Source organism: Anguilla anguilla, chromosome 9 (assembly GCF_013347855.1).
Source record: "Anguilla anguilla isolate fAngAng1 chromosome 9, fAngAng1.pri, whole genome shotgun sequence".
Taxonomy (NCBI): domain Eukaryota; kingdom Metazoa; phylum Chordata; class Actinopteri; order Anguilliformes; family Anguillidae; genus Anguilla; species Anguilla anguilla.
In genome coordinates, this window is record NC_049209.1 from 48,978,757 (window position 1) to 49,001,577 (window position 22,821).

The 22,821-nt window shown below is 47.9% G+C and overlaps 2 protein-coding genes across 3 annotated transcripts; one reads left to right on the forward strand and one right to left on the reverse strand.

The window, feature by feature from the left end:
- Nucleotides 1-1,760: 1,760 nt before the first annotated feature.
- LOC118235171 (C2 domain-containing protein 2) lies at nucleotides 1,761-18,875 on the reverse strand. Of its 2 annotated transcripts, XM_035432244.1 has the most exons (15): nucleotides 17,436-18,875; nucleotides 16,427-16,522; nucleotides 14,944-15,063; nucleotides 12,130-12,231; nucleotides 11,235-11,351; nucleotides 9,761-9,878; nucleotides 8,439-8,547; nucleotides 8,038-8,102; nucleotides 7,735-7,850; nucleotides 7,143-7,311; nucleotides 5,831-5,941; nucleotides 5,304-5,431; nucleotides 4,431-4,701; nucleotides 3,516-3,552; nucleotides 1,761-2,380 (listed from the first exon to the last, which is right to left on the reverse strand). In XM_035432244.1, the coding sequence occupies exons 1-15, from the start codon at nucleotides 17,712-17,714 to the stop codon at nucleotides 2,143-2,145; spliced, it is 2,076 nt and encodes a 691-aa protein (XP_035288135.1). In that variant the 5' UTR covers nucleotides 17,715-18,875; the 3' UTR covers nucleotides 1,761-2,142. The 2 variants fall into 2 exon arrangements, with proteins under 2 accessions (XP_035288135.1, XP_035288136.1); XM_035432245.1 differs by lacking the exon at nucleotides 3,516-3,552 and having other exon boundaries at nucleotides 17,436-18,853.
- Nucleotides 18,876-19,059: 184 nt separating this feature from the next.
- Nucleotides 19,060-21,018, forward strand: atg101 (autophagy related 101). Its single transcript, XM_035432246.1, has 2 exons — nucleotides 19,060-19,691; nucleotides 19,998-21,018. The coding sequence occupies exons 1-2, from the start codon at nucleotides 19,440-19,442 to the stop codon at nucleotides 20,400-20,402; spliced, it is 657 nt and encodes a 218-aa protein (XP_035288137.1). The 5' UTR covers nucleotides 19,060-19,439; the 3' UTR covers nucleotides 20,403-21,018.
- The last annotated feature ends 1,803 nt before the right edge of the window (nucleotides 21,019-22,821 follow it).

Sequence of the window (22,821 nt, forward strand, 5' to 3'; positions counted from 1 at the left end):
CAAGTCGATTTACAACCGCGAGAGATGGTAAAACCGCAGTTATGAAGAGGCTGCAAAAGCCGAGGAAGCACAGCACAGCCAGCTTTCCCGCTCATTTAAAAATAACAAAATGGCCGCACTCATGAAATGCCAGATAGCCCTCATGCTAGCTGCTAGCACTACGGTCGTAATCCTCATCAGTCTGCCAGTGCGTTGGCAACAAGCCGGCTTCGAGTGCTGGGCTTTAAGGCTACAAGCTGAACTTATGATAGTAAATGGTAAATGGACTGCATTTACAATTGATGCCTCTCATTTGCCAGAGCAGTTAGGGGTTAGGGGTTAGGTGTCTTGCTCAAGGACACTTCAACATGCCCAGGGCGGGGTTTGAACCGGCAACCCTCCGACTGCCAGACAAGCGGTCTTACCTCCTGAGCTATGTCGCCCCCCACTATGATAGTGGATGGACTACGCTTATCTACGTAGTCTAATGTGCATCATGATTTTTGTGTGTGTATAGTTAGCAAATTCCTTGCTAGGCTCATTCAGGAAGAACAGTAGTATATAATCTGATGAACTGATATTTAGATGCAGTTTCTTGTACTAAAAAAAAAAGTTTACCTGCATAGGAAAATAAATTTACAATCATAAAGGAAATAAATTTCTTTTTTTTAAAAAAAACGTCAGAATGTCATTCTGGTAAATTTTCAATTCCTCATACGTCTAAGCTCTTGAAACTTAAAAACAAAAACAGTAGTCAATGAGGCGACTGCGGCTCGGGCGGGTCTCGACGTCCCAGCTCGACCGCCGCGCCTCCTGGTAGTGTTTCCTCCGTCCGAGGTTCGCCGGTGCCGCGCCGCAAACGCCACACCCCTTTACACAAAGCCGTAGTGTCGCGGGAAAAAAAAAAAACGAGAAGAAAGATAAATCGACGGTAAACGGTTGCATAATTCTTTTTAAACGGAAACGTCTGCTTCTTTTTTTTTTTCTCTCTCTCTCACAAAGGCAAGAACACATTCACGGTGTAGATTTTGACCGCTTCCTCATTCTGCGTGAAGCGTGCTGCGATGCCGGTCTGCAATGGCTCTGCGGGAGTGTTTTTACATCTACTTTTTACCTATTAAGCTTTATCTGGTGGGTGCATCTCCTTTTTCATAGCACTGAATAGCTAGTTGGCTAAACGTAAGCGAGAACATCTTCACTGCAATGGACATGTCTGCCTTGGGTGACTGCTCAGATTCTGGACTCGTAACTTAAGATGTAGTCTTCAGTATAAGGTCTTTTCACAGTAGCTGGATAAGTTATGCAGATAAATGTGAAGGACTCTGAAGCACTAGCAGGTAAAAAATAGTCGGATTCAAGTAGCTTATCCGAAGGGAATTAGCCATGCAACGCAATCAATTGGTCTCCCTTTGTCTTGACAGTACGCTCCCATTGCGATATACGCAGTACAGTCAATATAAACTAGATCTGCAATGCGTCCAGGACAAGCCTGGGTTAAAGTGAGAAAGAAACAAGTTTTGTTTGTCTCTTCAAAATGTGCAAAACCACTTTTTTTTGGTTCATCTTGGTCAACAACCAGCAACCCGCAACCCCCCCAAGTCACAAAAAGCTGGTTATATTCAGGGGGGAAAAAAACCTAACATGGCCACCGCATTCCTTATAATAGGTTAGAAGGCCACAATTCTCATTAACTAAAAATAAACAAACGGTTGGAAATGTCCGTTGCCATTAGTTAAGCCGGTTATATCGTCATGGCCCCCGCGGCGCGTCCTCTTCCGGAAAAGGTGGTGTCCACACCCATTCTCCATCGAGTACTTAAAGGGTCCTCTCCCTCTCTCTCGTAACCACCAGAGGGGGGCGAGGTCAGTGCAGAGGCCACACCCCTTCCTCAGGGCAAGGTTTGAGTCAGTGTACAGGCCACACCCCTTCCTCAGGGCAGGGGTGGGGTCAGTGCACAGGCCACACCCCTAACTCCAGGCAGGGGCGGGGTCAGTACAGAGGCCACACCCCTTCCACAGGGCAGGGACAGGGTCAGATCAGAGGCCACGCCCCTTCCTCAGGGCAGAGGCAGGGTCAGTGTAGAAGCCACTCCCCCTCCTCAGGGCAGGGGCGGAGCCTGGGCAGAGGCTGGCCACCCCCCCCTCACCCCCCCCCGCTCTCAGCTCAGGGCAGGGGCGGGGTCAGGCGTGCGGGTCGCCCGCTGAGCCGTTGGCTTTGCTCTTGCTCTTGGGGTGCAGCTTCCTGTTGATGATGCGGCTGAAGGTGGCGGTGCGGCGCTCCTTCTCCACGCCCGTCGGCTGCTCCAGGTACACCAGGTCGTTGTGCGACTGGCTCATGCCCGGGTCCTTCTGCTGGTGCCGGCGGCGGAAGAAGAGCTTGGCGCTCTTGCGCAGGAAGCTGCCTGTGGGGGCACGCAAAAAGGGGGGGGGGGGGGTGCAGGGAGGGGGATGGGGGGGGGAAAGTCAAGCTCAAACACGCAGGTGCTCCACACTGCATGCTAATGCACTGAAGGAATGGCTACACCTCTAACACGCACAGCCGTTCGAACTCTCAGAACGACTCTCTCACATCAACATTACATTACATTACATGATACGCATTACATTACATGTTAGGCATTTAGCAGACGAGCAACTTACACAACTTTTACACAGCATTTACACTGCATCCACTTATACAGCTGGATATACACTGAAGCAATGCAGGTTAAGTACCTTGCTCATGGGTACAATGGCAGTGTCCTACCCGGGGGAATCGAACCCGTGACCTTGAAGTTACGAGACCAGTTCCTTACCCTTTATGCTACACTTCCTCGACTATTCCCATCACAAATCGACTGTAAACAAATTTCCTCCACCTTCCTGCTCCTGGCATAGCTCTGCTGATATCAAATGTCACAGTGACCCCATTTAACCAGGAAAAGCAGTACAACATTATTGTGTGAGGGCAGCTCATAGTAATTACACGAATGAGGGCAAAACAAGGAAAGGAGTGAAGGGGCCGAGACGAACGGGCGTCCTTTCAGACGGAAAACCCCGGCAAGACGGAACGGAGGGCTGCCAGCTCAACACCGGGGCTTTACCACTTTCGGCACCTGCGTGCGGATCTTTTAACTTTGCCGCGCAGCAACGCTATTTCGCTTCCTTGATGTTCGCTTGCAAAATTCAATCGGGATCGTACTGGACAGACATGACACATGTATTCAGACGAACAATAGAGGACAAAGTTCGCTTTTTATAAACGAGCCATAAAAGAACTGAAAGATCTGCGTGCCAAGACGGCTTCGGTTTGTAAGCGCCACTGGCCAATAATAAAACATTAAGCCGCGCAAACGGATCGCCCTGCTCCTTTTTACAAGTTCAAATAAAAGAGAAAAATGCAATTTTGGACATAATCTAGGCTGGAGCCGCTGCTTGAGACCGCAATGATGATAAAATGAGGATAAATGATGTTAAATGTCGTGTGGCTAAGCGCAACCCTGCAAGAAGGCATTGCTCGCTACTGAAACACTGAAGCTACTCAAGAGGGTAACTTACTGGGCCGGTAATACTGTCTGCTTAGCACAGGCTTCCTCTTAAGATGGCAAAAAAGAGAGTGAAAGGGAAAGGCAATGAGGGGGAAAGAAAGAAAGAATGAGAAGACATGAACAAGGAGGAAAATGGCAAGAGAGAGACAATGAAAAACGAACAGACACCCCCCCCCCCCCCGTCCCGTCCCGTCCCGCCCTCCCCCCTCTCCCTCCCCCAGTACATTCAGAAATGAGAGGAAACAGGCCACAGGCTAAAGGCTAGCGGTTCACACAGCGCTTCGCACAGAAGAGGTCCGGGATCGTCTGCTCATCCGCTGTTCCGTGCTGCTCTTTGTTCTGGAACTCCGGTCAATCCAGTTCTTCCACACACAGAGAGTTTGGAGTCGTCCGGGTGAGGGATGTTTGCGCACCGTTTGTTTGCTCATAACAAGGGGGGGGGGGGGGTCGGGTTACCTGCCCGGCTCTGAAGCTTTTCGCCTCTCGCCCTAAGTTCTATGGCAGCGGTGACCAATCACGGACCAGGAGTGCAGGGTTCCATTCAATCAATCACCGCACCTGCTGATGTCACTGATTAGTGCCCTCCCTCTCTGGCTGAAGGTGTGTTAATTAGTGAGATCAGCCAGTGTAGTGATTGGTTGGTTGGAATGAAAAGCTACATACAGTCAGCCCTCCATGGCACCACGATTGGACACCACTGTTCTACAAGGTCATGAAACAGATAGCAATAAGGAAACATGCAATCTTTCGGGATCATAAATACACCACTGAATAATCTGTATAAACTTACCACAAGAGCAAAACCTTTGGCCATACAGCGCAGCCCGATGTGAAGGCATCACTCAATCAGTATATCTACATTAACTTCAGCCTACTGACTCACCTGGCTATCTGAGTGACACACAGCCCTGAGAGAGTAGCTCACCTTTACTCTTTTTGGAACCCGACTCCGAAATGCACAGGGACAGCGCGGACTTCTTGTCGGCGTCGGGGTCGTGATCCGATTGGCCGTCCCAGTTCTCCTCGGTCCCCGCCCCGTCGGGGCCCTCCCGGGGGCCCGCCAGGCTCGGGGCCTCGGTGGGGGCGCCCCCTGTGGCCCCCGAGGAGGCGGAGCTGGGGCCCTCGGTCATGGAGGCGTCCATGGCGGCCGCGTATCCAGCCATCAGAGCCATCTCATCGTCCTGAGACAGAGGAGTCTGGAAGGGGGCGGGGATTTAAGGTGTGAGGTCACAATTATGTAATTAGAATGTTCATAGCTGAACATTCTAATGCTGATGTCACAATCACTACTGGTAACTGAAAGCAACGGAGTTCTAGAACACTGACTTAGAATTCTGAGAAAACATTCCAAAAAAACGACAAAGGGTTAAGTGGTTCACCCCACATCAGGGCCGGTGGCCAATTCCATTCCAAGTCGGCCAGTTTAGGAAATTGAAATTAGAATAGACTAAATTAAGTTTATCTATTCACTGGAGGAAAAAAAATCTTCATTGGACATCCATCACATCCTGCTCCCCCGCATTCATTTATCGAATTTCAATTATTCTACTGCACTGACTTGAATTGAAATGGAACCTTCCCAAAGATCTGTGCACTATTTAAGATTTGCAGTTTGGAAAACAAAAACCTGCGCATATTTTTCTGTTACAAGCAAAGAGTCCCTTCAAAATAAAAGTTTTAAAAAAAGAGAACATTACAATAATGATAAAAGTTGAGTCCTGGAAGCTCGCGTTGAACTGATACATGTGTTGTTGTGTGGTGTTGGTAGCAGCCCCTGTTCTCCGTATGCGTAGCGTACCTTAGCCACGCCCGAGATGATGATGGTGCTCTTCCTCACGGGGGACTTGAGCTTCTGCTTGGCCGACTCGTGGAGCTGGCGGATGGCGGCCTCGGCCACGGGGTCCGTCCCGTTCAGGATCAGGAGCTCTGCCGGCGGGGAGGAACGCCACCGTTACGCATGACATCACACTATTACATCACGGCCCTCATTTCATCTGGTCATGAAAGGTGACCTCACAGAAAAGGTCATTCCCTTGAGAAATCTGATCATCCGATCCAGTTCCACAAGTCTGGTTTCATTCTTAGGGTTAGTAAGTTCATGCATCTAATCAGTCAATCAGCCAAAGGAAATGTTCAATCTTTCCATTTCATACAGGATTTAATGGACAGAATTGCATTCTCCTCATACCAGGGAAGAACAGAGCAAGATTAACCGCAAAATGAACCAGACAGTCAGAGGGGACAGACAGATGGACAGATACAGACAGACCCACACACACACGCACACTCACACACACGCACACACACACACACACACACACACACCTGTGTCTGAGGAGGACAGGGCCTTGCTGACTGTGGCTCCAGACACAGAGTGCTGCTCGGACACTCGTCTCCCAGACAGCTTGGATTTGGGCGGAGCCTTCAAGGGGGACTCTGGAACGCAGCAGGGTCAGGGAAAAGGGGCGGGTCAGAGGGGTGACCAATCACACGCACCGGCCGGAATCACTCCACCTATCATCATGGGCTTCCAGGAAAAGGTCTCTACGGCAGCTCTCTCATCCACAGTGACACAATGAGGAAAAAATGTCAAGGCTCGTCAACGTCTCCCAATGCCTCTCAGAGTTTCCCTCTCACAACAAAACAAGCACCCACCGCATTAGGCCAGACACATTAGAAGATGAAGACTTCATTAATAATTAATCACTCATTTATGAACCTAGCCTGAAAATACATCAGCGGCCCTTTCGCCCTCTCCTTCACCGAGCGGTGAAACGTTAGCACGCCGTCGGCAAGCCAGTTAGCCAATCAGCAAATGAGGCAGAGGCCTGTAGCCAACTGGCCGCCTCCTCCAGGAGCACGCAGCCAAAAATACTTCCGTCCGGAGTCTAAAGGACATCTTGTGTCGTATAGGAGGGTAATTTGATGAGTCGGGGGGAAATGGGAACCGACTCGGGCAAAGCTTCCCACAGCCAGCGGCCTGCAATCCAAGAGGAGCCAGATGAGATCATTTCTTCAGCCTCCGCAGGGGTGAGTTACAGAAGTACGGGGCAAATCTGGGGTCAATTCCATGTCAAGTGGAAAAATTCAATTCAGAAAAGAACACTTGTATTCAGCTTGCTCGTTAAAAAATCCTCATCGAACGTTATGGGAAATGTTTCAATCGTCAATGATTTCGATTCATTTCCTAAGCAGACCGAATACAGCAAGGCTAGCCACCACACTCATGCAGGTTCCCAGTTCAATGTCCGGGTTAAGAACACTTCCGAAAATGTATTGAACAGTTCCAATAAATCCAATAAAAAAAACCAACATCTCAATCACTAAAGTGACCATTACACACAGCCTGCAGTCTAAGAAAGGTCGTTTTAATTTGCTTAAATTATTTCATTCAGGAATGTTTTTAGATATAAAACGAAGCATAAACCTTTTGGTGCTCTACCTTCTCCAGCATCTGTGAGGGACCATGTTCCTTCTAGCTTTATTTTGTAAATAAAAACACTTTTACCAAACGATTCACTTCCTGAGTGTGTGGGCCCTCTGTCAGCTGCTCGGAAGCGACGGAACTGAAATGGAACCGTCCCGGGCGCTGGTGGCGGGGTGGTGTGGGGGGGGGGGTGGCCTTTTTGGCCCGTACCTCCGTTGAGCGCGGCGGGCAGGGTCCGGCCCGGCTTGCTCTTGACCGCGGTGATGGTGGTGACCACGGTGCCGCAGGGCATGACCGTGCGGTCCATCTCCACCTTTTTGGTGAGGGCGGGGGTGGGGGTCTGCCAGGACCGCACCTCGCTGGGCTCCAGATACTTGAACTGGGGGTGGGAGGTAGCAGGATAGGATGTCACTTTTTGGAAAGCCCCAATGGGCACAATAGAGATAACATTACAGTCACTTGGCAGACACTCTTATCCAGAGCGATGAACAGTAGTGGAGAACATCAGTGTTACTCTCAGGTATACAAACATGCCACATCACCAAGAGGCCCATTTACAATCACACAGTGTAATGCTAACCTAACTAACAATTTGTATAGTAACAAAAAGAAAAGTTACTAATAGACAGATAACAACTATACCATGGCACAAAGTGACTGCCAGAAATCTAATCACCTGGGTCAAATGTGAATGTGGAATTTAAATATTTAGGTGGGGGTACAATTTGAAAACACTCAGATCCCTGAGAATTTTCACAAAAACATGCTACTAGCCAAAACGTTTATGAAACATGAAATTTACCTCAGTGGAGAGTGTCCCGGCCTCTTGGTCCTTATTCAAAAGTGCAAACGTCTGCTGTCCTTTGGGCTGCTTCTTAACGAGGTCAAAGGGCACGGAAACCTGGCCAATCAGGGCACCTGCCAGAGCAGAGAGAGGCGTTAGAGTTTTATCCTAAATACCTGACTAAAATAAATGAAACACTACACTCCTTTTCAGAAAGGGACTGACAAAGGCATTTCAGAATGGGATTGGAAGATGTTTTACTGGCTTGAGTTGTGACTGTGACAGTCGTTGGGAAAATTTGGAAGGCGCGGTTCGACTCACTCTCCTGCGGCTGCCCCTCGTCCAGGACCTGAATGATGAGCTCTTTTGATCGCCCGCTCAGCTCGCTGGGGGGAGAGAGGGAGAGAGAGAGAGAGAGATAAGCGGTGTTTGAGTACGCTTGTGGGCGAGCCCATCCATCCTCACGCGCGAGGAGACTGCAGCAGCACCACACACAGAGACGCCCGTTACTCAACGCGGCAAACCCTTTGTGCCCGACGAAAGTCTCGGCCTGGCTGCTGTCGCAAAAGCGGCCTCTCCTGAACCGATATAACTGGGGAAATGAAGTAACGAATGGGGCTGCTGAGTGGCTGATCCTGTTAAAGTGCTGTTCTAGAGTATGAAAGGGGTCACACGATCGTATATAAAAAACCCAGACCGCGTGACCGCGGCTCGACACTCACAAGATATAGGGCTGGTCCCAGGAGGGGCTGGAGGTGCTCCTGCACACGGACGTGGAGACCTTCTGGGGCGGGTCGTCCAGCTGGAGGACGCAGTATGGGTTTGTGCTGCCTGAAAGGACAGAGACCGTGTCAGCACCGGGGGCGGGGGGGCGAGGGGGTGGGGGGACGGGGGTAGGACAGGACAAACGAGACAACCACAGTCGCTAATAACCGCACCGGTAATGAGAAGAGGATGGGGGACCTGGGGGGGGGGTGACCTCAATCCTTAATGAACTTGCATCAGCATGAGTCAGACCATCTCCGAAAAAGCTCGGCGGGACGGGCCAATTTGGCCGGAGTCCTCGCGGCGAATTTCATCAATAAGCTCGTTTCGGAGTTAAAGTGCACTTCGCTTTAATGTGGAAAAAGTCACTTAAAAAAAAAAAACTAAAACAAAAGAAGAAGACACCTCAGCTGGAACCTGAGTGGCTGAGCTACGCCCTACGCGCTGACGGCGATTTATTCGACCGCTCTCAAAACAAAAAAAAGGGTAACGGCGGTCCTGCCAGCTCGCCGGAGGCCCAGACACAAACCAGGCTCCGGCCGGATTTATCAGCCCGCGGCTCGCGCGTTCACCCGTCAGCGGCTTCCTGTTTCCCGCCGACGGGGAACTGGGACCGCCCTTTCAGCTCGGCCCAAATTAAAGAAGTGCGCTGCTGGAATCGACTCAAATTAAACACCGGGCTGATTAGAAAGAGCGCCGTCTTTGTGGTCCAGCAAAGATGAAAAGGCGCACACAGCAGTGATTATGAGGAATTAAACGTGTCGCTGATTAGGGCTCACTTGCACAGCTTGGAAATATTTAGCTATGTGTCGCACCAAACAGCGTTAAGACTGCCGCAGAAACGTGCTCCTCTGCGGTAAGGAATACATTTGCCTGAATCTACTGATCCCCATCACTGAAGGGGCCTAAGAACACAGAACATCCTGAACACTACTGAACACAGAACATCCTGAACACTACAGAACACAGGACATCCTGAACACGAATGAACGTGGAACACCCTAAACACGGGATCTCCAGAACATGGAACATCCTGAACACTACTGAACACGGAACCTCCTGAACACTACTGAACACGGAACCTCCTGAACATTACTGAACATGGAACCTCCTGAACACTACTGAACATGGAACCTCCTGAACACTACTGAATATGGAACCTCCTGAACACTACTGAATATGGAACATTAACAGGTACAGTAATGTTCAGGCAAAGTAATGTTCAGGTAAGGTAATGTTCAGGTTTGACGCTGGTGAGTGAGGTGACTGCAGCACTGACCTGCAGCACCGTCCTCCTGCCCGCCCGTCACCCTGATGTTCTTCACCAGCAGCTTCCAGTCGTGTGCCCGGGGGGGCTTGGGTGGGGACGCCACCTGAGACGCCTTGGCCCGCGCGTCCTGGGGGGTGGGGGGTGGGGGGGGGAGAGACGGACACCTCAGCGAGCACACAAAACAACACCTTCCCAAACCCTCGGCAGGTCAGGGGGGAAACCGGGCAAGCAGGTTTGTGAGACCAACCTCCTTAGTTTATTCTTTTCTGGATCAACTGTTTTTATTGTGTACAGAACCAGGTCATGATAGCAGTATAACAATTCCAATGAAGTACCTCAGAGTTACAGAAACCAAGGGGACTTATCTTAAGAAAAAACCAGACAAAACTAATGGTATTTCAGACCAAAAAAAAAAAAAGTTGCAACTTCAACCTTTTGGTTAGTATTCAGTGCTTCAGCGTTCAGTGTTTTCAATTTCTTGGGACACTTATCCAAGTTACGTCAGGCTACGCTAGCTGACCCCAAAACGACCTCCCTGTTTTGGCTTATTATCAGGTTTCACTCTGCCTGCCAGAAACGAACTCAATCCCATCGTCTCCCCATTTAAGCGACGGCACTGTGTTTGAGCAGCTTCTCTTGGGCAGCTCGGTCCTTGTTGTTCGTTGCAGAGTGGGCACTGCGGCTCAAAAAAAAAACAAAAAAAAACACGAAGAACAATAGCACAGTGCATGCTGGGAAGCATTCACCCGCGCTCGCAGCCTTCCGCAGAACAAACACCGCCTTCACCGAGCCACGGCTACCATCATCCAGCTTGGGCGTGCCCTTGACTCTACCTTCTGCCCTGGCACTTCCCGACGCCCGATTGGCTCGGGAGTATCGCTTTGATTAAAAGGTAGGCGGTTGGCAGCTAAGGTGTGTGATTTATGCCGCATTTGAAGCGCTTGGTCGTTTGTTTTTACCTTTCTAACACGTAACGCTCGAGCCCTGTGCCCGGCCCAGCAGCCCTGACCAACTTCCTGTCCTTGAGCTCGCCTGTTTGAGCGCGATTATGTCGTGCCACGTTACGGAGTGAAACCTTTTATCCACGCTACATATTCACCGATGAACTGCAATAATTCCCTCTCAGTTCCAGTTTATAAATCACAGCTTAAAACATACTGTTATCAATGAGGCCTTTTACAAAGCTTCGTTTTATCTCTTCTTCTGCTTTTATCTCTTGTTTTGCTGTACTTCTCCTGTTTTATTGCTTTATTATAACCCATATAAATTTTATAAGTCCTGTTGTGTGTTAACACTTTGTTTGTACCTCTGTAAAGCACTTTGTCCTACACACAGGTTGATTGTTGATTGGTTGAGACAGTAACACTGGGCAGTGCTGATTTGGTGGAGGCTGTAGCACTTGGGAGTGTTGATTGGTTGAGACAGTAACACTGGAGAGTGTTGATTGGTTGAGACAGTAACACTGTGCAGTGTTGATTCTCACCTTCAGCTCTGCAGGCTGGGCAGGCCGGCTGCTCAGCAGTACTGAGGGGCGAGCTCCACACAGGACCTGCCGCAGTCTGTCCCTGATCTCAGACACGCTGGGGTCCACGACACCGCTCTGGAGCACAAACACACGCGTGTGAGGCATGCACACACACACATGCACACGTGCGCGCACACACACACGCATGCACGCGCACACACACACACACTGCTACACCGCTCTGAAGCACAATGACAGTAACACACACGCATGCACGCGCATACACACGCGTGCACACACGCAGACACACTGCTACACCGCTCTGAAGCACAAAGACACAGTAACACACGCGTGTGCACAGAGACGTCAACATACACACAAACACACACATATGCATGCACACATGCACACAGGCACACACACACACACACACACACAGCGCTCTCTTCGGGCTGGCTGCACACACAGCTCTCTGCAGTCCTCCCCCTGAGCTGGACTCTAGATAAACGAGCTCAGCACTCAGCTGGACGGGAGCCACTGCAGTTAGCAGCAGTGCTATAGGCTAACACACACGCACACAAACACACACACGCGCACATCCACACACCCATCAGTCCATGTCTGTCTCAACAGAGGTGACCCAAATACACACATCTGCCCTAAATTTCATACAAAAGACAAAGTGTCAATTTAAAAAGCGCTGATCACACTACTGGGTGACACTTCTGTGAGTGTGTGCGTGTGTGTGTGTGTAGGTCAGAGTGCGTGTGTGTGTGTGGGTGAGAGTGTGTGTGTGTGTGTGTGTGTGTGTGAGTGAGAGTGTGTGTGTGAGTGTGTGTGTGTGTGTGAGTGTGTGTGTGGGTGAGAGTGCGTGTGCGTGTGTGTGTGTGTGTGTATCGGCTTCAGGACACACCTGCGTGTGGCTGGGCGTCAGCTGCAGATCCCACACCTCCAGGTTGGACAGCGTCCACGCCACCTGCACCTCCTCCGACACCTCCCGCATCTGCAGGTCCAGCTGCAGGGTGAAGGGAAACGCAGACACACACACACGCACATGCATACACACATATACACACACACACACACGCACGCACGCACACACACACACACACACTGCGTCAGTCCCACGCTGATAACAGGCCTGCAGTGCACACACATTCCCAGACGAGCCATAGCCACCGTATCCCTGAGTCACCCGGCTCCTTTTGAAACGTAAAGGTGAGCAAACAACAGGCTCGCCAGGGACCGGAGTCAGCCCCAGCTCCGCTCTTATCGCACCAGCACAACGCAGCACGCAGGAGCACTTCAAGCAGACTGACCATTACAAAAAAAAACACCACTTCAAAATTACCGTAAATGTAGGGAAACGCTACATATGGTGCTGCACTACAGAGCAGCGGGTACGTGGAACAAACTGGGACAAAAATCAGTTTTATTTCACAGAAATATGGAAAATAAATAAAGATAAATAAATAAAGTGTTGACCTATCCCACGCGCAAAGCTGCCAGGGCTGTAGCCCTGCAGAAGCTACGGTATTTAGCCGCTGCCCAACGGGGAAAAACAAAGGCCTGCGCTGAAGAAGCCGCTAGCTGGGCTGCATAGCAGCGGAACAACAAAAGCAGGCAGACCAGCGGACCGGTGCACACACACACACACACAAATAACACACACACACGCACGCATTGTACAAAGGGCTAAAGCACGGGGACTTTTCTGGCGTTAGTCACACGAGCGAAAAAAAAAAAAACAGACTAAATATTTCCACAGTCCTGGGGTTTTCCAGATGGTATGTAGCTAAAGCTAAAGGGGAGACTGGCGGGGGGGGGCGGGAGGTTAGGGTAAAACCAAACAAAAAACCCCTATCCTGAAAACAAAACCAAAAGAGCTGAGGCACTGTACAAAACATGACGTCTGTCTAATCTCGGTCTCCCTTTCCCTTTCTCTCTCTCCCAGCCAATCTTAATTAGCGAGAGGCAACAAGCACCTTATTGGTTTAAAAATAAATAACCTTAATTCAATCGGCTAATCCGACAGCTAAGGCATGGGGATCCTCCTCAGGAGGCTAGCGTGTATAAATAAGGAAGCGATGACTGGGGCTAACCCAAAACAGGAGCCTGTCGGGTCGAGAGAAAGTGTTCTGACCCCCCCCCCCCCCCACCCACCCATCTCCTCCCAAACACGCTGAAACGCCAAAAACAATACCACTCCGGCTCCAAACCGCCAACCCGCATGTTCCGCACGCAAATGAAGAGCGAATCAGCGCGTCGGCCGTAACCCGGGGCAACCGCGCGGAGACCGTTCTGAAATCGCACGCGCCAGCGGCCTGTGCGCATCAGCACATATCGCCGAGCGGGTCGCCCCTCGTACAGACCGCTCTGCGCAGACGAGTTTAATCTTGTCTGAAAGGATTCCTGCAGAAGCACTCCAAGCGTTTTTCAGTTCAGTTCAGGAAGGGTTAGAGCCTGTTATGGGTTGCACAACAAAACGCCATCGATGTCAAGAATTCAAAAATATCAATTAAAAAAAAAATAGCACTAAAGATACTCGGGGGGGGGGGGGGGGGGGGGAAGAAATGGATAGATGTATTGACCTCCTTTGAAGTTAGCTTCAAGGGCTTTTTTTCAGGAAGTGAACTATACACCCAGCTCCGGCAGAAATATCCTGCAATCGCTCTGCACCAAATTCCTTTGCGCTGAAGGATGAAAATGAAACGAAACGGTCGCCCTGCGGTTCCTGATACGATCACAGGAGCCGAGATGGAGGAAATTAATTAACCTTGACCAATGGCGGGGGGGAAGGGGGGGGGGGGGTGAGTAGATGAATCAGCCAATCAGGCAGAGAGAGGGCGGGGCCTAAGTGCAGCACTGTCCTGTCCTGTCGCGGAGCCAAAAAAACACAGATTTTGGGACGGGAAGTCAGTGATGCAATCGTGCCTTCCGCGGTCTCTGGGAGGGGGGGATTGCGGGGTGTCCCCGCAGAGCGAGGGGCCGCCCTTCTCGCCGCCGCGCGGCTGACGGCGATTTAAACGCGACCCCCGGGACAACGACCCCGCCCCCCGAGGCCTCGCCATTTAACCCCGCTCGCGCGGAAGCATCAAACCTGTCGCCAAGCGCGTCACGTCCAGTAAATCACGCCTCCCACCAATAAAAACAAAGGACAGAAGTGCCCCGTCTCTGTAGCTCCGCCCCTAGCACACCCCCCCCCACCCCCAAATACACTGCAGATGCAGCATTGTTTTGCCCAAGCAGCCAGCTTGTGCGAGGGATACTGGTTCTCAGACCAGTGAGCCACAACATCTCTAGCACAAAAGACAACATTATGTGTGTGTGTGTGTGTGTGTGTATGTGAGTCCGTGTGAGAGAGAGAGACAGAGCGAGCGAGAGAGAGGGAGGGAGGGAGGGAGAGAGAGAGCTAGCTGCTAGACAGCCAGTGGCGCTAGGACAATGGTACACTAAGACTCCAGAATGGTATACAAACAGCTGTGCAGGCCCACCGCGTTCTAGAAAACTCTACAAAGCTCTGCTAGCTGCAGATTAGCCGCAGAGCGCTCGGCTGTGCGCACCGCTCTCAGCGCACTGGCAGAAGGAGGCCATTTCACATCGTGATTGCTAGCGGGCAGTAGCATCATCCGGTCAGACACATTTCGGGGAAAGGGGGGGGGGGTTGAAAGAGAGCCCCAGGCGGCTGAACGGAGGGGGGATGGGGGGGTGGGAGGGGAGGCAGTACCTGCAGCTGAAGCGGAGAGATCTTGACGTTGTACCTCTGGGGGCCGGCCGACGAGGCTTCCGTGCGAGCCGCCGTGAAGGAGGCCTGCAGTTTCTCTCCCACCACCCGGCAGCGCACATTCTGCGGAGAGAGGCGCCCCCGCCCGCGTCAGCCTCTTTCTCTCAGCTGATCTGGGATCAGCCCTCCGCTGTCCCCCCCCCCAACCTAGCTTTACACATTACCAGACCACAGGCCGAACTGATCCCAGACCTGTGCTTTTGCTCTAGGTGATTTGTGAGCAAGTGCAGGGCCTGGTTCTGAGATTCACTGAGCGTACCATGATGAAGGACACGGATCTGCTTAACTTCACCCTTCTCCTGCAGCCCACAGGGAGACGGGTCCACACACCCGCCAACGCTTTGTGTGTGTGTGTGTGTGTGTGCGTGCGTGTGCATCTTCTTGTGTGTGTACGTGAGTGCATCTTTGTGTGTGTGCGTGTGGGTTTGGGTCTGTGCCTGTGCGTGTGTGCTTGCAAGCATGCGCCTGTGTGCACGTGTCTGTGCGTGTGTGCGCATGCGTGCCTGTGCGTGTAAACAATCAGCTTGAAAGCAAAACCGTGAAGCGCAGAGGGGGTGTAAAAGGGGGGGGGGGGCATCATCCCTTCTCTGGCTTGTGCTGAGGTGTGCTGAGTCCAAGGGGAAGCCATGTAATCTCCTTGCAGTGAGAAGGCAATAAGCTCTTATTAATCATTCAAGGGGACACAGCACAAATCTCCCATTGTACAAGCCACTCAGGACAATACAGGCATCCAGCTTGTAAACGGACACGCCAGTTTTTAAAAAAAAAAAAACAAATCCTTATATGGGACTTCTGATAGCCTGCTGTATCCACATATCAAATTGCCCAACTGAAAGGGATCGGTGCTACCCAGCCATTGGGTTTTTGTCGTCATCCAAATCTGCCTGCGGGGAAAATCCCATTAAACTTAAACACGCAGTAAGACTGAGAACGTTGCGCTACTGGAAAACCCATAAACGCAAAACCGACGCAGTTTGTTGTTACAAGGTGCTTAGACGTCGGTAAAGTTCATGGACATCGCGTGACTCAAGATATGTGCCAGAGCTCTACTGAAAAAAGATGAGACTGCATTAAACCAGAATAGCCCAGTCATTTGCATTTAATTAATTAATTAATTTCTCTACTTAGTAAAATGGGTGTATCGGAGACGAACAGTTCCACGGTGTAAATCAAAATGGTATGCACCAAAATATGCATGTTAAAAAGCAACATCGTGTTCAACAAGCCTTTACTTGACTCCCAATGTTATGAACACTAAAAACTGATCAGACAGGAGCAGTGCTGAGTCAATAAGACAGTCCTGACGCAACGTAAGCACGTAACAGCCAAGAAGACAAAATCCAGCAATGACATCCACTCACAACCCATCATCAGTAGTATCCCTACACAAGTCCCCCTGAACACAACGCTAGAACGATTAACTTACCTTCAACTCGGTGGATTTTCTAAAGCTTGACACGTGGCTGACCGCCAGATCGGAAGCCTGAACATCATCCTCTTCAAACGTTATCTGCACACCTCTCTGTATAATCAAAGCACGATGACATCTTGCTTTGAGTTAAGCGTAGGGTAGGAAGCACTGATTATTTTAGCAGGTTTAAATGCACTGCGGAGATCTTAGATAGATACTCGGCCTCTTAAGATTCCTCCAGTTAAAATTCTAGACTAAGCCATAAATCAAAATCAAGTTCACATAAACTGCTACTAAACACATACCACAGCTAACTGTCATAACGTCTTAAACTTCCTAAAGAATACGCAATTTAAAAAATTAGAATTCCTCTGTGATACACCCCCTGAAAACATTGGATATTGAAAAAACCTTGCAACAGTGCAATAGCTATGATGCCAAAACTCTGCCTCTTAAGCGCTAACATGTAACAGCAGCACAAATATGACAATATTGGCTAATTTATTACCAACTTCATGAGCTTCAAGGAAGTCTCGCCAGCAGCGCGCTGTCACGAGTTAAGTTAGATAGCCGACTAGCTAACGTTAGCCATTCCCAGTTCATTGCATTACGACTTCTTCCCATTTCCTTAAAAAATTAAGCGGTTAAAGGTGTCGGTAGTTAAAAGATTCACATTTACCCGCACCTAGGCAGGAAAAAAGCGTAGACCAAAACTGGCTACAACTTTAACGTTAGCTTGTAGCTATATAAGGAAAACTGTTTGTAAACCAGCTAGATCATCAGAACATGACAGCAATTTCTTAATAAAAGTCACCTAAAAACGTTTACAGTTAAGTTAGCTAACAGCTGCAGGGTAGTCACTGTTTTTTTTTGTTTTTTTTTTGGCAACAAACAAATAAACAAATAATTAAATAAATAATTCGTCCGCCTAGAGTTTACCAGACCAGTTAAATGAATTCCACACATAAATGATGTTACCGCATCCCAATTTAAATTAAGCATTTAGCTAGGTCCAAATCCTTACCGTGGGCTTCTTCGCTTCTTCGTTCAGGGCTCGAATCCAGGATTTTTTCCACTGACACCTCCAGCTTTTCAGTGACAGCGCCCAATTCAGCAGGGCGTCCGCTTCGTCCCAATTTCGGATTTCATGTTTACTAACGGTACCAGCTCGCAAATCGCCGAAAAAATATTGCACAAAATACACAAGCACCGTGACAACAGAAGCGATGAACAATGTGACCATACATAGCCACTGTAAACTGCTTAAATTAAAATATGCCAGGAAACTTTCTATGAAAGACATCTTTACTTTAGCTGACTAACCAGCACCCTTTTTAAAGTATAAAACATTGGTTCGCTCGCCGGTGAAATTCAACTTTGGTCTTTTGTTCCCTATAGTTAATAATAGCTAAAATGCACTCAAATCTAGCCCAAACAAAATAAGATTAAAAAGTGCCAACTGCATAACTAGCATTACCCAACGGTAGTTAAACTCGGCTTGTTTGAATGAGATGGCTAGCACGAATGTAGTTGTTTAACAATCAATGCTAGCTTGATGGAGCTTAACTTGTCGATAACTCCAGTTCTTGCTCATTCAAGACGAGCAACCTAAATAGTCTTACGTATGAACCTGAACACAACACAAATGGTTTAGCTACATTAGCTAATAAGTTGAGATGACGCTTGCGAAGCGCCAGCTATAGGAATGCAAAACTGAATGAGGAAAACAGCTCGTCAGCGAGGGGGTATATTTGTCAGCCAAGTTGTCTAAATATTTGTAAACCTGTCTGAAAAACGGCCAACGTTCAATCAAGCTAGTTTATTTACCTGGCTAAATTAGCCAAATGGCTACATAATTACCACCGTGCGGGCCTGCAGCATTTTAACTAGTAGCCTACAACAGCGGATCCAACGCTGCATTGTCAAGATTTGCGACCTCCGTCGTTAACTCGTCGTTAGCTGGTGTCCGCTAGCTAGCTTGCTACCTAACTAAGCCCGGGTAGACTTCCTTGGGTAGTGTCGGCTGATTAACTAGCTACCGACACAGGCAACTACAAACTCGTCAACATGATCTGGTTTGCATAATCGAGCTATACGTAGTGGTTTTAAAATTCAAATAAAAATTCCTGGGAGGACCTCTGGACATCACTGGCGAATCTTGTGAATGAAAACTCCCGTCGCAGTCCGACTTCGCTCTCCCCGGTCACACAGCCACCGTGTGAAGTCTTCAAATGTGATCTATGTGGCAATGTGTAACTAGCACAGACTACGATTCCCAGAATGCATAGCATTTTCTTAAAGCGGCAACGACACATCCATTCCCAGAATGCATATTGACTTCTTAAAGAAGCAACGGCACATTTGTTGTGTGACCACGCCAGAGTTACAGGAACGGCCCCAAAGACCCATTCACAGATGATTTTAGTCTACTTATTGCTTGGATATTATTGTTTGCTTGGTTTCAGCAGTGAGTTTATTTAGGTAGTCAACTATACTAAGGGTCGGGGTAAGAACAGCAATCAAAGTGGAGCAACCAGCATAAATTAAATAGCTATATTTTAGATCTCAGTAAGCAATGACTAAACCTTACAGTCAGAGTACGGTCCTTGGTGCTTTCCGTATTTTTTTTTTCTTGTGTTTACACATTTTGAGCCCCGCCCTTCATAAACGACATTTTGACTGTCGTTGTAGCTATTATCTCTACGCACAGACTATAACACGTCAGTTTGCGAAATAAATGTAGCACATATCGAACTGCTTATTTATATCGACGCAGATTAAGAGATCCTATCAAGCTAAAGTATCTAGCATTTGTGAAATATAGATAGTCTGTTATATAGCCACACACATAGGCTAGCTAGCTAGTAAGTCACTACAAGTGTAGCTAGCTAGCTTGCCATTTATTTTGACATCCTTCGAGTGGGCATTTTTAAGAATAATATAGTGGTTTCCCCGACCCCACTGTGGCTAGTTGTAGTTAGCTGTTTCTCAAACTTCCTCCTGCGACTGCGAGGAATTAAATCACAATATGAACTGCCGTTCGGAAGTGTTGGAGGTGTCCGTGGAGGGGAGGCAGGTTGACGAGGCCATGTTGGCACTTCTGCATACGATTCTGCTGCATCGCAGCACCGGTAAATTTCACTACAAAAAAGAGGGCACATATTCCATAGGCACTGTTGGGACGCAGGATATTGACTGCGACTTCATCGATTTCACATTTGTTCGCGTGTCTTCCGAGGAGCTGGACAGAGCTATTAGAAAAGCAGTCGGGGAGTTCAAGGTAACTTGCGTCTAACATGTTTCAATCTAACATTACTACCTAGTAACTAATTTGGTCGTCTTGCTACAGAGTAGCAATACGATCTACGATTTCACGTTAGGGTAACTAAATGCGACACTTCTCAGCAATCCGTTTGAGACTAAATTGAAACCACTAACGGCTGTAGTCCAGTTGGTGCTGGTCTGCATTCAAGTTGGCTTCTTTCCGATGGCTCGTCTGTCAACGTCGATTACGTTCTGTAGACATTTCTCATAAACGCTTGGTTTATTTAGCCTATGAGCATTAATTGATATTTATGATTTGCAGGAAGCTTTGGGGAACTCTGGGAGCGACGGAATGGGCCAGATTTCTTTGGAGTTCTACCAGAAAAAGAAGTCCCGCTGGCCTTTCTCAGACGAGTGCATCCCCTGGGAGGTCTGGAGCATCAAAGTAAACGTCGTCAACTTGGCCAACGAGCAGGAGAGGCAGATCTGCCGTGAGAAAGTTGGCGAGAAGTTGGGCGAGAAAGTCATTAACATTGTGGAGGTGATCAACCGCCACGAGTACCTGCCCAAGATGCCCACGCAGTCCGAGGTGGACAACGTGTTCGACACCAGTCTCAAAGATGTCCAACCGTACCTCTACAAGATCACCTATCAGATCACAGACTCACTCGGCACGTCAGTGAGCACTACCATGAGGAGACTCATCAAGGACACCTTGGCACTTTAGAAACCTGTGTGGAAGAGGGACTCCGTTTTACTGGTCGACGTAAAATATTTTACTCCTTGGTAGATTCGATGACTGACGTAGACTAGTTAGCCAGTATTTTTAATTTGGTAAATTCTTGACTTTATAGACACTGAGATGGGGCGCAAGTCCGGTGCCCTTTTGAACAAAGCAAATACGCGTAGTACAAATTTCAATATGCGAAATGTCTCTCGCTATTTGTAGTAGTAGCCTAGCAGTAGTAGTGTTTGTACAACGAAGCTCGGAAATTATCATTAAATCGATTACCCATTAAGGGTTAAAGCTGCAAATCTAGCACATCACGCTTTGGCAACAATTGATTCCTAAAGTGATTGAAAATAAAGTTGGCTACCTTTGATGATCATTGCTACTGTAACGTGACATTTGGAGTCAGTATAAAAGAAAGCATACTAATATATATTGTACAAATAAATTGAGTTGAAAATTAAGTCGATAACTTAAGCGCATAATAACAATACTGTATTTGTGAGATGGGGCATATCTTTAAATGCTGCAGGACATTTCTGATATATTTCTGCAATAAACGAAATGTATCTTTATGAAATTACAAAAATAAAAAATCTTTTGGATCCTCAGATGACAGGCATTTGTCTAACAAAAATTTAAGTGACTGATATATTGGGATAATAATGTAGAGATAATTTACTGAAAACCTATCAAGTGTAAATGATGGATTGTTTTAGAGGCACGTCGTCATTTCTCTGCACTAACATGCATAAGGTGGAGACGATTATCTCATGCTGACAGTTCAATATTGGATATTTGTCCTAATTCAGATAAGAATATAGTACTTCTCCATCTATGTGTTGCTTTTGTTTCTCAGAGAGGGTCATTGCAGTTTGTGATTTTTTTTTTGCTCCTCCTTTGACCTTGATTTCCCATGATTTCCAGTCTCTCGTATCCCCCAGAGCCTCATCAAAGCAGACGGAATTCCCAAATTCACTTCCTGATGTCCAGCCAAGAAATTTAGTCATTCCTGTTTAAGTGGCCGAAACAGTTAGGTGGGAAAAAAACAACATCTCCGTGACCCGTGGCACTGACCATCTGCCACCGGGGGAGGACATTGTTTCCAGTTGCCTCTTGTGCGTTTTACATAATCACAGTTCGCCATTGTTTCCCGATCGCGCCAGCTCCGGAACACTTTGCGCAGAACTCGTCTCCGACGGACGCGCATGCGAGGGAGCCTTCAACCCACGAAGCGAGTTGCTTCACGCCTGGCGTGGCAGTGTTCAAATACTGTACAACAACGACTGCTCAGTTGCAGGATGTGTAATATGCAGCTAAAGGTCTTACTGTAGTTCACATGGGAAATGAATATTGCGAAAACTCGGGCATGACAATAGGCGCGGCAGCTCTGTCCTCTAGTTGGCTGCTAATGCAATATGCTTTCCAATACACTAAACCCGTTGACATAGTATCAGCTGAATTTTTTTTCTAGCAATTTTTAAAAATGTTAACAGATGTATTGTTAAGTTCATATTCAAAGTCCATTTTTATGAGTGCAGATAAATTCATTCCCAGGAACATGTACCTGTGAGTAATCATTTTTTACATTATATGTAATGTAATGTAATCATTCTTATTCTCTGGAAATCAAAATCTTGAGATATAGCCACAAGTGCCAATCGAAGGTTTTAAATCTGTAATGGCATTAAGGATCTCAAGCATATAATTTAAATTGGATTTAAATGTAATATTATTTTAGCAATATGATCTGTTGCTATGCAATGATACACATTCTACAGAAATGAGATTTTTTTTTTCTTGTTTAACATTGGAAAAATAATGGATGTCTATGAGAAAATGGTTATTGGTTGGATAAATATTGACGAGTCCCTGGGGTGCTTATTGAAGTAATTACTATGTGGGAGCAAGTCTTGTGACTATTGGATGAATGGCCAATGAGTTATGACCATTAATGAGACAGGCCACACCCAATCTGAAATTAATTGGCTCACAGCTCCCATAGTTCCAATATAGCTGTCTTATAGTTACCAAGTATGGTTAGGCACAGTAATCCTATGTACCAAGTTTGGTGCAGATCGGTCAAAAAACAGAAAAGCAAATTAGCAAAAAATCCAATAGGGTCTATGGCAGATTTTTGAACGTTGACTGAATGTACAGGCGCTTCAAGGGAATACTCACACCAAAACTGGTGGGAATTGGGCAAAGGGTGTGGGAATTATAACCTTTACCCAGGGTATAACTTTGAACTTTAATTATAGCGCCCCCACGTGGCAGATTGAGGTGATATATCATTTTGTCTTTATTTCACACATTTGTAAGGAGTGTGCCAAGTTTCAAGTCTCTTCGATTTACCATCAGGAAAAACTTAGCAAATATGCAGATGAAAAAATAAAACCACAGATGAAAAATTATT

Coding starts and splice junctions, on each gene's coding strand:
- LOC118235171 (XM_035432244.1), bottom strand. CDS start 17,714: ATGTCTTTCATAGAAAGTTTCCTGGCATATTTTAATTTAAGCAGTTTA. Junction 8,548..9,760: donor GCAGGAGGACGGTGCTGCAG/GTCAGTGCTGCA, acceptor CTGTCCTTTCAG/GCAGCACAAACCCATACTGC. Junction 5,432..5,830: donor CCTGTCCTCCTCAGACACAG/GTGTGTGTGTGT, acceptor CCCCGCCGGCAG/AGCTCCTGATCCTGAACGGG.
- atg101 (XM_035432246.1), top strand. CDS start 19,440: ATGAACTGCCGTTCGGAAGTGTTGGAGGTGTCCGTGGAGGGGAGGCAG. Junction 19,692..19,997: donor AAGCAGTCGGGGAGTTCAAG/GTAACTTGCGTC, acceptor TATGATTTGCAG/GAAGCTTTGGGGAACTCTGG.